The sequence below is a fragment of the Caenorhabditis elegans genome, chromosome III, assembly GCF_000002985.6.
Source record: "Caenorhabditis elegans chromosome III".
In the NCBI taxonomy this organism is placed as follows: domain Eukaryota; kingdom Metazoa; phylum Nematoda; class Chromadorea; order Rhabditida; family Rhabditidae; genus Caenorhabditis; species Caenorhabditis elegans.
In genome coordinates, this window is record NC_003281.10 from 12303815 (window position 1) to 12318286 (window position 14472).

At 34.9% G+C, this 14472-nt stretch overlaps 3 protein-coding genes and 1 pseudogene across 4 annotated transcripts; 3 read left to right on the forward strand and 1 right to left on the reverse strand.

The window, feature by feature from the left end:
• The first annotated feature begins 3966 nt into the window (after positions 1 to 3966).
• Positions 3967 to 8103, forward strand: pqn-92 (Prion-like-(Q/N-rich)-domain-bearing protein). Its single transcript, NM_067198.7, has 6 exons — positions 3967 to 4033; positions 4094 to 4535; positions 4589 to 4704; positions 5904 to 6302; positions 6360 to 6467; positions 7756 to 8103. The coding sequence occupies exons 1-6, from the start codon at positions 3980 to 3982 to the stop codon at positions 7960 to 7962; spliced, it is 1326 nt and encodes a 441-aa protein (NP_499599.2). The 5' UTR covers positions 3967 to 3979; the 3' UTR covers positions 7963 to 8103.
• Positions 8104 to 9371: 1268 nt separating this feature from the next.
• Y75B8A.39 (Coiled-coil domain-containing protein 73) lies at positions 9372 to 10650 on the forward strand. Its single transcript, NM_001027776.2, has 4 exons — positions 9372 to 9523; positions 9840 to 10184; positions 10229 to 10336; positions 10425 to 10650. Exons 1-4 carry the CDS (start codon positions 9473 to 9475, stop codon positions 10587 to 10589), a joined length of 669 nt encoding a protein of 222 aa, NP_001022947.1. The 5' UTR covers positions 9372 to 9472; the 3' UTR covers positions 10590 to 10650.
• Positions 10651 to 11664: 1014 nt separating this feature from the next.
• On the forward strand, positions 11665 to 12043 carry Y75B8A.37 (Acyltransferase 3 domain-containing protein; the record flags this gene model as incomplete). Its single annotated transcript, NM_001027775.1, has 2 exons — positions 11665 to 11795; positions 11854 to 12043. The coding sequence occupies 2 exons, from the start codon at positions 11665 to 11667 to the stop codon at positions 12041 to 12043; spliced, it is 321 nt and encodes a 106-aa protein (NP_001022946.1).
• An 18-nt stretch (positions 12044 to 12061) lies between these two features.
• Positions 12062 to 13239, reverse strand: Y75B8A.41 (annotated as a pseudogene). The gene is made up of 2 exons: positions 13063 to 13239; positions 12062 to 12647 (listed from the first exon to the last, which is right to left on the reverse strand). Coding segments are annotated over exons 1-2 (763 nt in total).
• Between the last annotated feature and the right edge of the window lie 1233 nt (positions 13240 to 14472).

A 14472-nucleotide genomic window follows, 5' to 3' on the forward strand; every position in this document is an offset into this window, starting at 1 on the left:
GGCTCGATTTTAGTTGTAAAACTAAATGTATATGTCCGTGTGGATGGAGTACACGACTTTCCCACGCGTTGTCCGGTGGGCGATTGTCAATGGAGCGCGAAAAATTAAATGAGGACGGCCAGAACCCCCTCCCCCGTGCTAAGCTTATATATTAAGCCTGAAGACTACGCCTAAGTTAAAAAAGGTGAAACTTATAGTCAACGTTTTTTAAAGTGAACAAAAAATATTGTCATTTTATGATTCCCTGAAAAAATGTAAAAGTTCGAATTTAAACTTAAAACACATGGCTTCTTTTCATCACGTTTATTTTGTATTTGCTCAATTTTTTAAAACTGATTGTGAAGCCAAAAAATTGAAATTTAAAAACAAATTCCATTTGAATTACTCTAGCTGGTTTTTATACTTTTAAACTACTATTTTTCCTCAGTCGTAAATATTTTTGACCCTCATTTTTTGCTCCTCGTTTCGCCTTAACTATTTTCTACCAGTTCCTGAAAAATATAATATTAAAATACTGCTTGTACAAGCTTGTCCCTTTATATATTTGTATTTACAAATGTTAACTCGCCAGCTAACTGAGCCAGCTCAAAATACATACACATGGTCTCTTTGCTCAGAAATTGAGCAGAACTAGTGGCTCATGCTCTTGAAAAATATTGTTGTTTTATGATTAAAAACTCAACGAACAGTTGTATCTAGCAGGAGTATTTAAACACTGAACGTAATGGCTGCAAGCACCACTAATTGTTATACCCAAAAATGGAGTAGCGCTTTTGAAAGTTTGTATAATGCAAATATATACTAATGCAAAAAAACACTCCAAAAATTGTATTCAGGTTTTTCAAGCAAACAACTTTTTGGGAAGTTCTTTTTGAGATAGATTTTTTAATAAATTAAAAAAAAAAAAAAGGTGTCAGAGTGTCCCATCACGGCAAGAACGTGCTGAGAAAAAATTCCCGCATTTATTGTAGATCAAAACGTGATGGACCAAAGTTACATTTTTTTCATAAATTTTTCATGGAAAAATTCTGACTTTTTTCGTCCTGGTTTTGCCCTACAGTAATGAGCTTCTTCGTTTTTTTTGAAAATCGTACCGTCGAAAACTGAAGTAGCCACTTGTTCAAACGAGGGCTATTTGTGCATCTACGACAGGAGTTCTTATCAATTGTGTACACCAAGAACAAATAGTTCCATCATAGCTGTTCAAAATCTCATTACTCATCGCTTGTTGTGTATTTAGTTCAAATTTTTTTTTGAGTTACAAGTGTACTTGGATGGCTGTTAAAAACCTCTGTTTTTCGTCTAATTTTTGTATAACAGCGAGAAACCAATTAGGAAGAAAAATTGCGAAACCCAATTTTTCTCTTTCTCTGCGTATCCATCTGCGTTCCCTTGTGATATTTCGATACTCGTTTGCAATAGATGAGACCACTTTTCTTTCTTTTTTGATTCTTCTTTTAGTTAGAAAAACGTTAAATCAGATACAATCCTCAATAAAATAAACTTAATTTTAGCAGCCGACAATTGCCGGTTGCCTTAAAATTGAAGTAAATCCAGCAGCTGACAGCTAGCGGTTGCAGGAAAAAAATTCAGTAATTTCAGCAGCCGTCAGTTGCCGGTTGCCGAAAAAATGCAGTAATTTCTACAGCCGACAGTTCTCGGTTGCCGAAAAAATGCAGTAAATCCAGCAGCTGACAGTCACCGGTTGCCGAAAAATTGCAATAATTTCAGCAGACGACAGTTGCCGGTTGCCGAAAAATTGCGATGATTTAAGCAGCCGACAGTTGCCTGTTACCGAAGAATTGCAGTAATCTCAGCAGCCGACAGTTGCCGGTTGCCGAAAAATTGCGATGATTTAAGCAGCCGACAGTTGCCTGTTACCGAAGAGTTGCAGTAATCTCAGCAGCCGACAGTTGCCGGTTGCCGAAAAATTGCGATGATTTAAGCAGCCGACAGTTGCCTGTTACCAAAGAATTGCAGTAATCTCAGCAGCCGACAGTTGCCGGTTGCCGAAGAATTGCAGTAATCTCAGCAGCCGACAGTTGCCGGTTGCCGAAAAATTGCAGTAACTTCAGCAGCCGACAGTTGCCCGTTGCCTTAAAATTGCAGTAATTTCAGCAGCCGACAGTTGCCGGCTACCGAAAAATAGCGGCAATTTCAGCAGCCATTCAGGGGAGTAATTTGATGAGACTAAACCCTCCCAAAAATTTACTTCCGTCTCAAAAAATCGTTACTGATCACCATCTCTCATTGCAAAACATATCACTAATTGGCGAACTATCTAACGTTTTTAACAGTGATACCCCCTTCTTCCGTCTTACCAAATTAGTCACCGATCCAAATAAATTTTCATCAATTCAATGTCCCATGTCATTCCAATATATAAAACCATTGTGATTTAGTCAATCCACATTCTTTTTCGTTCTTGACGTTAATAGATGCAAAGTTTTGGAGGTGGAGTTTGAGACGCCAATAATGGAAACTGTTTAGATACCATAACAAATTAACCTTTTTTAAAAGATAAAACGGTCATATTTCCTCTTTTTTCGAAAAATGTTCAGGGGTTCTCTCAAAAAGTTGACTTTCTAATTTTACACATTTTGGAGTTCACCGACTGAAATTTTTATGAACGAACAAAAAACGGTAGACCTTTAGTCTTATAAAAATGTTTAATTTTCCAATTTTCCCTAGTGAAGTCATAAGATATACCATACTTTTACCTGCCCCAGAACCCAATTTTCCCGAGCCTACAGTATCCCTACAGTAATCTTACAGTGTATTTACATTTTTGTATACGCATTATGTACATCAATCCTACAGTACCCCTACAGTGCCCAAACCATATCCCCCTACTAACCCAAACCGATATCCCTTCAAAAGACGAAAAGCCAAAATTTCCAAAACTACAGTAATCCTACAGTACCTACAGCAATCTTACAGGGCCATTACAGCACTACTACAGTACCCCGACCATATCCCCCACTAACCCCCAAATCAATATGGTTTCAAAAAACAAAAACTAAATTTTATGGAATCTACAGTAACCTTAAAGAACCCATACAGTACTGTCACAGTACCTCGACACTATCCCCAAACTAATATTCCTTCAAATGAAAAACCAACACAATTTTCTTACAATTACAATAACCCTACAGTACCCCCACACTAGCCCCTAAACCGAAATCCCTTCAAATGTATAAAAGAACACAATTTTCCGACAACTACAGTAACCCTACAGTACCTCTACAGTACTACTACAGTACCCCGAAACTATCCCCCCTAACCCCCAAACCAATATGTCTTCAAAAAAATAAAAACTCAATTTTATCTAATCTACAGTAACCCTAATCTACCCCAACAGTTTTTTTACAGCACCTCGACACTATCCCCACTAACCCCGAACTAATACCCCTTCAAATGAAAAACCAAAACAATTTTCCTACAACTACAGTAACCCTACAGTTCTAGTACAGTACCTCTACAGTACTACTACAGTACCCCGACCCTATCCCCCTACTTACCCAAAATTAATATCTCTTCAAAAGACGAAAAGCCAATTTTTCCAAAACTACAGTAATCCTACAGTACTTCTGCAGTCCCCGTACAGTACGCCTACAGTACTCCGACCATATCCCCCTACTGACCTACAATATTCCTTCAAAATAGGAAAACGGTCTATTTTTCGAAATGACAATAACCCTACAGTAATCCTACTGTACCCCTGCAACACCTCAACTTGAAATTTTTAATCAGCAATTTTTGTGGTCACTCTTCATTATTCTACCGTAAACCATATACATTTTTGTCATTAAAACTCCTATCACCGAGCCAAATGTGCATTTTTAAATGTCAAATTACTCAACGTCTGCTCCATTTTTGCAGTGTCGTTTCGTGCTCTCCTACTCTCTATTCTTCCGTTTTCTTATCATTTCTTTCAACTTCTGTTTTCGAACATTAAGTTTTAAGATCATTTTTCAAAATGGAGACCCCGTTCATTTGGGATCAAAATTCGCAGGTTTCATCCAATAACATGGTAGGTTTTTTTTTAGAATTACAAAAAACTAAAAGTTCTCAAAAACGACATCTATTTCAGAATATCCAACAGCAACAAGGAACATCATTCCAGCCAAACTGGGACTATCCAGCACCCCAACTTGACCCTCTTCACCAGCAAAATAAGCAGACGTACTATCAGAATGACTACCAGCAGAACTTCCAACAGAATAACTCTTGGCAGGGACAGGACCAAAACTATCAACAATATCAATTTACCAATTTAATTGCGTCAGACCAAATTCAGGAAATTGGACAAAATTTCCACAAAAATACAACAATGCACGACGAATTTCAAAAAGCCCAGTATAATCTCATCGTGGACGAACCAATGGATGATGGGCAGCAGGCACGGGATGAAGGTCCTCTGGAACCTATAACATCCTATTTTCCGGCACAGTTCTGTCAGGGAACGGAGGACCCGGTGATTCAGTATGGCTACACACATCCATATACGCCATGCAACAATAACAATAACAATGGTGAGGCAGAAAACAAAGCAAACAGGTATATAATAATTTAAATTTATTTCAAGGCAATGAATATATTCCCACATACAATTATGAGAATGAGGCTCCGTGGGCAAAACTGGAACCCCTTACTCCGATTCTTGATGTTAGCCCTGCTGCATCTGTCCAATCAAAAGTTGATGTAAGTTATAGAGCCTGAGATTCAATAATTTTTCAATGAAATTTTCTGAGAGTTTGTGGCTCATAAATACCAAATAACGAATTTTTTAATGAGGCGCGAAAAAACTTGAAATTTCAAAATTGGCCAAAAATCCGCAATTTAATATATATTACTAAATCTTTTAATGATAAACTATTTGAAGAATTGGCAAACGGTCAAGAAAAACCAGCGAATTCAGCAAAACACGCGAGAAAAAAACGAAAATGACGTCACTCATTTGCGCGGGAATTTTTGAAAATTTGAAAAAAAATCATAAAACATTTAGCAAATTTTTCAAAATTTTTTAACAGGTATATTCGGTTTTTAGGGTCTATTTTCTGTCATTTAAAGTAAAAAAAATTATAATGCATTTTTTTCCAAAAACTTTGAACCGCTATAATTTATTTTTTGCTCTTAAAATTGCTCCAAAAAAAAAATTATAGTAGTAGATCAAAGTTTTTGGAAAAGAATGCATTATTTTTTGCTTTAAATGACAGAAAATAGACCCTAAAAACCAAATATACCTGTAAAAAAAGTTTAAAAAAATTTTCTAAATTTTTTATGATTTTTTTCAAAATTTTCAAAAATTCCCGCGCAAATGAGTGACGTCATTTTCATTTTTTTCCGCATTTTCTGGCTGAATTCGCTGGGTTTTTCTTGGCCGTTTGCCAATTTTTCAAATAGTTTATCATTAAAAAATTAATAATAAATTATAAATTGCGGATTTTTGGCCAATTTTGAAATTTCAAGTTTTTAGCCAGAAAACGCAAAAATATCGAAAATGACGTTACTCATTTGCGCGGAAATTCAAATTTAATTCGCACGTGGTGCCAGGCTGTCCCATTAGGGTTTGATCTACAAAAAATGCGGGAATTTTTTGCCTAAAACAACTTGACGTCAGCACATCAATTGAGAACTCTGCGTCTCTTCTCCCGCATTTTTTGTAGATCTACGTAGATCAAACCGAAATGGGACACTCTGACGCCACGAGAATTCGGCCGTTTTTTTGATTTTTGAAACATTGAGAAAATCATAAAAAATTTAGAAAGTTTTTAAAAATTTTTTACCAGTTATATTTGGTTTTCAGGGTCTGTTTTTTTGTCATTTAAAGCAAAAAATTGTTTGGAAAACTTTAAAAAAAAGGTTTTATAACTATTTTCATATCTAAACTTGATTTCCAGGGCAATCACAAAAAAGAAATGGCGAAGAAATACTCTGCAAAATGCTTGGAAAAGAAGAACGTGGCACTTAAAGAGAAAATGAAAGATGTCGAATTACAATCATGGGAGGGAAAGCGTTTAGCCAAGGACATCATTGAAAATGAGCAACACCTCCAGACAGCTGTGAACGTTGTGTTGATCCCATTCTTGGGTGATAACAATTCCAACAATTTCAACATTTCTCAAGAGGACGTTAAGCAGTGTTTTAGAAGATTTGTGGATGGGAAGAAAATGATTAGTTATGAGACTGGGCAGTGTATGGAAGGAGATGAAGCGCTCAGAGCTCAAAAGGAAAAAGTCGACGTTGCAACTGAAAACTTTGAAATTGCGAAGAAAAACAATCGGAATAAGAAGATGATGGTAGGAGTTCGAAATTATTTTAATTTTATTTAGCTTAATTAGATTTTTGAATTCCAGGCAAAAATAGAGAAAGTTGACGAAAAAACATTTGCCACGCGTCAACATCGTACAAAGAAGATCAAGGAGACGATTGACTATGAGTATCAAAGCATGCTGTTGAACTATGTAAGTGAGCACAAAGTTGAGTCGCGATGTGCGCATAATGTCCGAAATTGGTTTCGAGAATATTCAAATTTCTCCAGAGTTTCTCTGAATCTTCCGGAAGTTTCTTAAAACTTTCAGAAAATAATTCAAACATTCTAGAAGGTTTCTGAACCTTTTAAAAGTTTCAAAATAATTTCAGAAGAATTTTTTATAATTCACCAAATGTTGACTTCCTAGAAGTGTAAAAAGATTTTCAGAATTTATTACCAAAAGTTTCCCCAACTTTCTGAAAAAATTTTCAACTTTTTCTAGAAATTACCAAACATTTCTCAAACTTTCTAGAAGTCTTCCAAACCTGCAAGAAGTGTAAAAAAAATTTCAGAATTTTTTCGAAATTACCAAAAATTTCCCCATTTTTCTAGAAGTTTCCCGAGCCTTCCAAATTGTTTCAAAAAATTTCAGATTTTTTTAGAAATTACCAAAAGTTTCCCCAATTTTCTGGAAATTTTGTGAGCCTTCCAAAAGTTTCAACAAACTTTCAGAATTTTTTATAATTCACCAAATGTTTTTGTAACTTAAAAAAAATTCTCGAGCTTTCTAGAATTATCAAATAAAATTTCAGATTTTTTAAAGAAATTACCAATAGTTTCCCCAATTTTCTGGAAGTTTTCCGAGCCTTCCAAAAGTGCCAAAAAATTTTAAGAATTTTCTAGAAATCACCAAATGTTTCCCCAATTTCCTAGAAGTTTTCCAACCTTTCCAGAAGTGTTAAAAAACTTTTAGAATTTTTTTAAAATCAACAATAGTTTCCCCAACTTTCTAAAAGGTTCCCGATTTTACCAAAAGTGTAAAAAAATTTTCAGACTTTTTTTTTTAGAAATTACCAAGAGTTTCCAAATTTTCTGGAAATTTTGCGATCCTTCCAAATGTTTCAAAAAATTTCAGAATTTTTTTTAGAAATCACTAAATGTTTCCCCAATTGTTCAGACGTTTTCCAACGTTTCCAGAAATTTCACAAAGTTTCTCAAACGCCTTAGCCATTTCCTGAAATTTCCTTGAATTTTTAAGAACGTTCTAGAAGTTTCTGGAAATTTCCAGAACTTATTCAAAGGCTTGCCAATTTTTTGGAATTTCACTTTTCAAATTCCCGCCGATAGTTTTTAAAATAGTTTTTTTAAATTGTAAATGTCGCTAATATCAAAAAATGAATACCCGCCAAGTAAAAAAAAATTCTGAATTCACTCCATTTTTTTTTCGAAATATAAAATATGGATTCTTTCAAATTAAGAACTAATGAACTAAATTTCAGGAAGTGTCAAAGAACTGTACGATTACGAATCTTTGGACGCAATGCTGGAATTCACTTTTACCCTATGTCAAAACCATCATAAACTACAACCAGGATAACTTGATATCTTTTGCACAGAGCCGGGGACAGGAAAAGCAACTGCAACAGCTTATTGAAAAGATTATGAAAGAGAGTGAACAGAATGAGAATAATTTTTTCCCCGGATAACTTTTCATTATTCATATTTGTGTAAATGTATTTGTTTTACAATCAGGAAAAACTTGTACATTAGCTCCCATGGAATTTCAGATGACCCAATCCTACTCCGCAATTCTTATTTGTTTATATTGTTACCGAATAAAATTTGTATAATTTTACATACTAGTTTTGCAGATAAGTTTCAGGCAAACAAGGGTTTCATTTAACACATTTTTTGCAAATAATTTAACTTCACTGTAAGGAAAAAAGTTTAAAACATATATTCCGTGGGTAAATTTGAAGCGAGAAATTTAGGGTAATAAAAATAATCTTAAAAACCAGTTCATAAAATGAAAAGGATAGAATAAAGGTGTTTTGTATGAACTGCCATCGATCTTATAAGGGTTTATTAAGTATAATGGGAAACAGACGAATTGCATCGTAGGACAGAGAAAACGAGGGAAAGGAAGAAACGACACGTAACGGGTTAAAAGGTTAAGAAATGATGACAAATGAGCTTCTCCTCTCCTTATATAGGCTTCCAGGGTTAAAGGCGCAGCCTTTACCTACAACGGGTCTCGGCGCGACAATGCGACCAACGGTCAAATGGCGGCGGTTTGAATCGGGGTGTCTCCTCTACACGAATTGTCCATCGAGTAGAAATCGTTGTCCTTGACCGATTTCGTCCGTTCTTTCTGTAAATTATCAGAAAGAATTTTCAGGCAAATAATAATATTAGTAATTATTTATACAAAATGAGAAGTGAAAGGGTGGGAATCCTTAAAATAGTAAAAGCCGTGGAAACATCGATGAATCGAATAAGCATAGATGTATACGGTAGAAATTTTGTTACGTGTGTCGTTCGTGGCGGGACCCGGCTCTTCCTTTGGCGGCAGTTCAAACTTGGGAGTATAGCCAGTTGAAAAATTAATTAAACCTACATAGTGGTGAAAGTTCAAAATTGTGAAGACTTATGAAAGTTTACAGTAATAAAGCTTGAGCTGAAAGTCAATTAAAGTAATTTTTCACTTCAACTTGTTTTCCAATTTTTGCAAAGCTTTGCTGAAAGCCTCCCATGTTGTTTTGTAAATTCGACAATTTACCAAAGCTTTGAATTGAAAATTGTCGAAAATCAAAATTTTTGTTAACAATTTTTATCATTTTTCCCGTTGTACTTGAACCAAAGCATACATCTGCAACTTTTCTCCGGAATGAATGTTGACAAAATATTATCATTAATGAAAATTCAGAAAAATTTCAGAAAAATTAATTTGCTAATAATGAATGTTTTTTGGAATTTTTGGAGTTAGTCATAAAACTCAAAATGTTCAAAACCGCTTAACAAACATTACATTTCCTCACTGCTAGGCATTATGTTATCGGTGGGTCTTGCGAAATAGCTCTCTTGCTCATTCGTTTCCCAATTATTTGATAATACTTGTCATCATAAAACAAAATTTCCTCAGACTGTGTTCCTATATAACTTGATATTTGATGGCAATTTGGAATAATTTATATTCACAAACTACATAAATTTATTATGTCTTCAGATTCTTTAACATCTTTAACATTCGAGTTGTCAAAAAATGACGTAAGTTTAAATTTCAAAATTTGGTGGCGGCAAGTTCCTGTTCCAGTTCAGGCTGTCATATCGCGGTTTGATCTACAAAAACCGCGGGGGTTTTCCCCCCAGAAAAATGTGACAACAGCTCACTCTTAACCATGCGAAATTGATTGAAAAGTCTGTGTCTATCTGTGTCTAGAAGCGTTTAAATTCCCGCAATTTTTGGAGATCAAACCGAAATGGGGCATTCTGACATTACCGTGTTTTCTGCATTGTTCTTGAAGCTTATATTGCTACTTGTAAAAAACGTAATTTACAAATTTTAAAGCTTCCCGTTTTTCAGAAAAACAAAAGCAGAGAAAAGAACAAATTGCACTCGGCTGTGTGTTTGAAGAAGAAAAAGCAGAATTTGACAGATAACCAGGAACTGTGTGACAAGCTTCAACTAGAAATAAACATTTTACAGTCACAAATTCATGAAAAAGAGAAAACTTTGTGCCTCGGCAGTTGCCAGGAAGACCTGTTCAACTTTTTGCAGTATTATAATAATAACAAACAGGCCATTGAAAAAATGGTAGAACATGGGAAAAGCCAAGATCAAAATTTAATAAAACGACAAAAAGCACTAGCTGATGCAGAAAACGAGTTGAAAGTCAAAAAGGAACACAATGACAATAAAAGGGAGATGGTAATTTCAATAGTGAATTGAACTCTAATTGGATTCTAATTCAGGCAGTCAGAGAAAATGTGAGTACTGTGACAATTGCTACTCGGTACAGTCGTGCAAAGTTCAATTGTGACATGTGTTTTTTTAGTGTGAAGGCTATGATTTTAGAATATGTAAGTTTGAATTTTTTTTTTTGAAAATTTATTCATGGTAGTTTGTTACCATAAAACTTTTCTTATGCATAATAATTTTATTTCTCAGGAAATTCGAAAGTGCCACCAAATACTTGATCTACTCAATCAGATTTACAACTTACGGGTTTCTTGTATTCAATATGTAATCACATTTCAACTTCCATTAATCATGCACATTCCATGCAATGTGGCGGTCAGTCAATTAAAGCGACCAACATTTGTATTGCATTGAATAATCATGTCGGTTTTTATTTTTATTTTTAAATAAAGAACAAACATTTTTGTAGGAACTATAACTGGATTTATTGTTTAATTCAACGGGTTCTGCTGGTAAGTTTTAAAATAAAACCTACCAAAAAATGTGTTCATAAAATTTTAACACTAAACCAATAAAGGCAGAAAAGAGACAAAGAACCCGTCTGATAGCAGAATATCTGAGGTAGGTCCCAGGCAACCGCACCTGCCTACTAGCAATGAATTAGCAAAGTTGAAACGATGTGGCTCCACAACTGTTGTTTTTACAGTGAATCGTTGAATTTTTATTCTAGTATAATAGTATTAAAATAAACGAGTTTTTGATATATTTCTGGATTTTTAAATGAATTTATGACTTTTTTACAAGATGTTCCTTTCTTGAAATAAAAAAGGATGAGAATATCTCGGCATTTTGCTCTAACTTCTTGCCCAAGTTTGGCCATAAAAATATTAACCTGCAGGATCAGAAGTTGGCTAAACTTGGGCAAAAGTTTGGCAAGACTTTGGCAAAACTTGGATTCAGGCGACATCAAAGTTTACCCAAAGTTTCACCCAACTCTTGCCAAACTTCTGGCCAAGTTTGAAACGAAACAAGATAGTTGGAGCAAGTTTGGCAACAGTTGGGTGAAACTTGGGTGCAGCCTGAATCCATATTTTGCAAAAGTCTTGCCCAACTTTTGCCCAAGTTTAACCAACTTCTGATCCTGTAGGTTAATATTTGTAATGCCAAACTTGGAGAAGAAGCTAGAGTCACATGCCGAAATAGCCGCCAACCTTAAAACGGTCATGATTTCCCCAATAACAGTGTACTTCAATTTTTTATACAATCGAAAATATTCCGAGGCTTCTGTTCGTTGTTCGATTTTCCGCAATTGGGCAGATACTGATCAGTCAACCTGCATGTCGTTCAGAAATTCAGTTTTCTATATTTTTTCTTTCGTTCCATGTATGATCCGGATCATTTCATTAGATTTGGATCGGATTAAATTTTTTAATATAATAGAAAATCGGAGAGATTTGAAATTTTTCCATTTAGTTTCAAACAGCTAGCTATGAATATGAAAATAGCTGCTCCATCAAAACGACCTGATTTACAAGGAATTCGTGGTCTGGCAATTATTGGAGTTGTATTTTTTCATTTTTGGCCTAAACAGTTCCCACATGGACGTCTGGGTGTTGATCAGTATGTCATTTTTCATTTACTTTAATAACTATATATTATAATTTTAAGTAAATTTCAGTTTCTTTGTGCTCTCCGGATATCTAATGTGCATGTTACTAAAACAGAAGCTCTCGGAACTACCGAGGTCAGCAGTCAGGTCGTTGTTTTTTGTAGCAATCTGGCCGAAGCCGGTTCGAATGGTTCATAGTACCATTGTATTGTATTGTATTGTATTTAGTACGATTGAAATCGTGATCAAAAATAAATAGTGAATAGACATGAATAAGTTAAGGCCCAAACATCATAGAGAGATTGATAATAATCACAAAAATTGATAATAAACATACAGAAAATGAATTATCATCTGAAAAGTTGATTAGTTGGTACATGAATGTGCGGGTGTCAGGGAGATGAATAATGGGTAACATGAAAGTAGTGGACATAAAAGTATTAAACATGCATAGGACATGAGGTGCCAAAATAAGATTCATTGCGCTAATTTTCTATAGAACTTAATACTCTATTTGTGAAAAAGTGCCTTCGTAGTTTGGTTTTGCATTTCCCCCAGACGAACTTGGTTTTGGTACGAGTTTTACTATTTTTGTCTGTTTTGAAAAATTGGTCAGAGTCAATATCAACTTTGTTCACTAGCATTTTCGACAAGAAAACTTTATCAATAGCTTTACGCCGAGTCTCTAAAGTTGATAAGTAAAATAGTTCATTACGTTGAATAGCGCTATTATAGTCGGGGTCATCTGTTCTGATGTATTTTCCCTTTTGCCTGCTGTATAGTTTCCTAGTGAACGAGTTTTGTACGGATTCAATTAGTCAGGAATTGACTAATCAATACCTGGATAATAAGACAAAATATACCTGAAAACTAGAAGAAAAGAACAAAACACAGGTTTTATATCTCACTCACGTCTTTTATTGAGACCAAAAGTGTGGAGATTGACTCCAAAAGACACTAAAACACAGTGTAAAACACAATTTGAGACACCAAAGTCTCCCAAAAACCTAAAACCTTAAACAAAAACAACAAAAACCTAAAATTGTAACAATGGAAAAAAACGGCGAGCCTTACGGCGTCGACCGGCTTGCAACCGTTCTTGCGGGAGAAGTGATGACAATTGAAGGATTCGCGTCGCCAAGTGCGCAAGGCACGGAAAGTGCGTCAACAAGTGCGCAAGGCGCGAAACTTGTTAAGCGGGAATTCAGAGTTTCTAGGCGTGTCAGAATGACAAAAGAGCTTGCCTTTGATGAAAAATAAGAAGAAAAACGGGCAAACCCGACAAATTGCTTTAATATCTTGTTTTTTCAACGGACTACTTACTTCGGTACCATATTCAAGTATGGATCTCACAAAAGTTTTGTAAAGTAATGTATGGAGCCTCTTACTACAATAGTTCGAAAATATTTGATGGATCATAAACTTAGATTTCATTACTGATTTTTTCCAATGCATTGAAAAGCTAAGGTTTGGTTCAATTTGAAATCCTAGATCTCTGACAATAGTACTCCGAGTATATACCTACCTGTGAAAATTGGAATTCGACACAAAAACCTCTCTAGCGCGGCTTAAATTTACTTTCCTGGCCCACAAACGTACCAATAATATTTTTAAAAAATCTAGAATCCAAATCTATCAAAACATTTCCGGAATTCCATAATTTTTATTTTTGGTTCTTTGTGGAATTCCGGAAAAAAAAATTATGGAATTCCGGAAATGTTTTGATAGATTTGGATTCTAGATTTTTTAAAAATATTATTGGTACGTTTGTGAGCCAGGAAAGTAAATTTAAGCAGCGCTAGAGAGGTTTTTGTGTCGAATTCCAATTTTCACAGGTATATACAGGTGTCTATCGCGGACCTCGATCGATGTCTGCTGCGCATTTAGCATAATGTTTCCCAAAATTTCGATGCTCTGATCAGAGATCAAACTACATAGGGACAGAAGGACACGCGCTTTATATATAGTAAATGATACCAAGTTTCGTAACATGTTTCGTGATTTTCGTAATTGCACAATCCACACCTGATCAGTCTCGGTGAACAAAGTACCTGCACCCTAAAATTATCAGCAGGTCAGAACAACAGAGACATCAATGTCAAACAGCTCTCTTATCAGTTATTGACTCATTTTTCTTAAAGTTTAATGATGACCGTAACACGCCCAACCACTCGGAATCAGGGAAGTTGAGATTATATCAAGATTATAGATTTTTTTTTGATTTTTGTTTCATTTTTCCAGTGACCCCTCTTTATTTGACTTTTTAAATATGTGCAGCGTCATGCGTTTTTCTACTTCGTCCACATTTTTGATAACTCAAAAAGGCTTAGCCGTTTTTTAAAGGGATTTTTGACCCGACTTTGGAATGCCCCATTTTTCCTGATTTTTAAAAAATTTTTCCTATTTTTTCTGGATTTTATGAGTTTTTGGAAATTACTCTTTTTCTCTTTTTTTTTTCCTCCGAAGCCTAAATCTAAGCCTAAGCCTAATCCTAAACCTAAGCTTAAGCCTAATCGTTCAACTTTAGAAGAATACATATATCTCAAATGTCATTGGTTTTGTTTAAAAAATTGTAAGCCGAGTAAATATTTGAGGGAAATTCGGCAATTTCCAAAATTCAAAATTTTCGGCAAACGGCATAGTCGGTATATTGCCGTTTTTCAAATTTTCCGCTAATTCGGCAAACCG

What these genes read in the sequence shown, in the direction of transcription:
- pqn-92 (NM_067198.7), top strand. Translation starts at nt 3,980, where the DNA reads ATGGAGACCCCGTTCATTTGGGATCAAAATTCGCAGGTTTCATCCAAT. An exon ending in CAACAATAACAATAACAATG is followed by an intron (nt 4,536 to 4,588) that starts GTGAGGCAGAAA and finishes ATTTATTTCAAG; the next exon opens with GCAATGAATATATTCCCACA. An exon ending in CTGTCCAATCAAAAGTTGAT is followed by an intron (nt 4,705 to 5,903) that starts GTAAGTTATAGA and finishes CTTGATTTCCAG; the next exon opens with GGCAATCACAAAAAAGAAAT.
- Y75B8A.39 (NM_001027776.2), top strand. Translation starts at nt 9,473, where the DNA reads ATGTCTTCAGATTCTTTAACATCTTTAACATTCGAGTTGTCAAAAAAT. An exon ending in ATGACAATAAAAGGGAGATG is followed by an intron (nt 10,185 to 10,228) that starts GTAATTTCAATA and finishes ATTCTAATTCAG; the next exon opens with GCAGTCAGAGAAAATGTGAG. An exon ending in AGGCTATGATTTTAGAATAT is followed by an intron (nt 10,337 to 10,424) that starts GTAAGTTTGAAT and finishes TTTATTTCTCAG; the next exon opens with GAAATTCGAAAGTGCCACCA.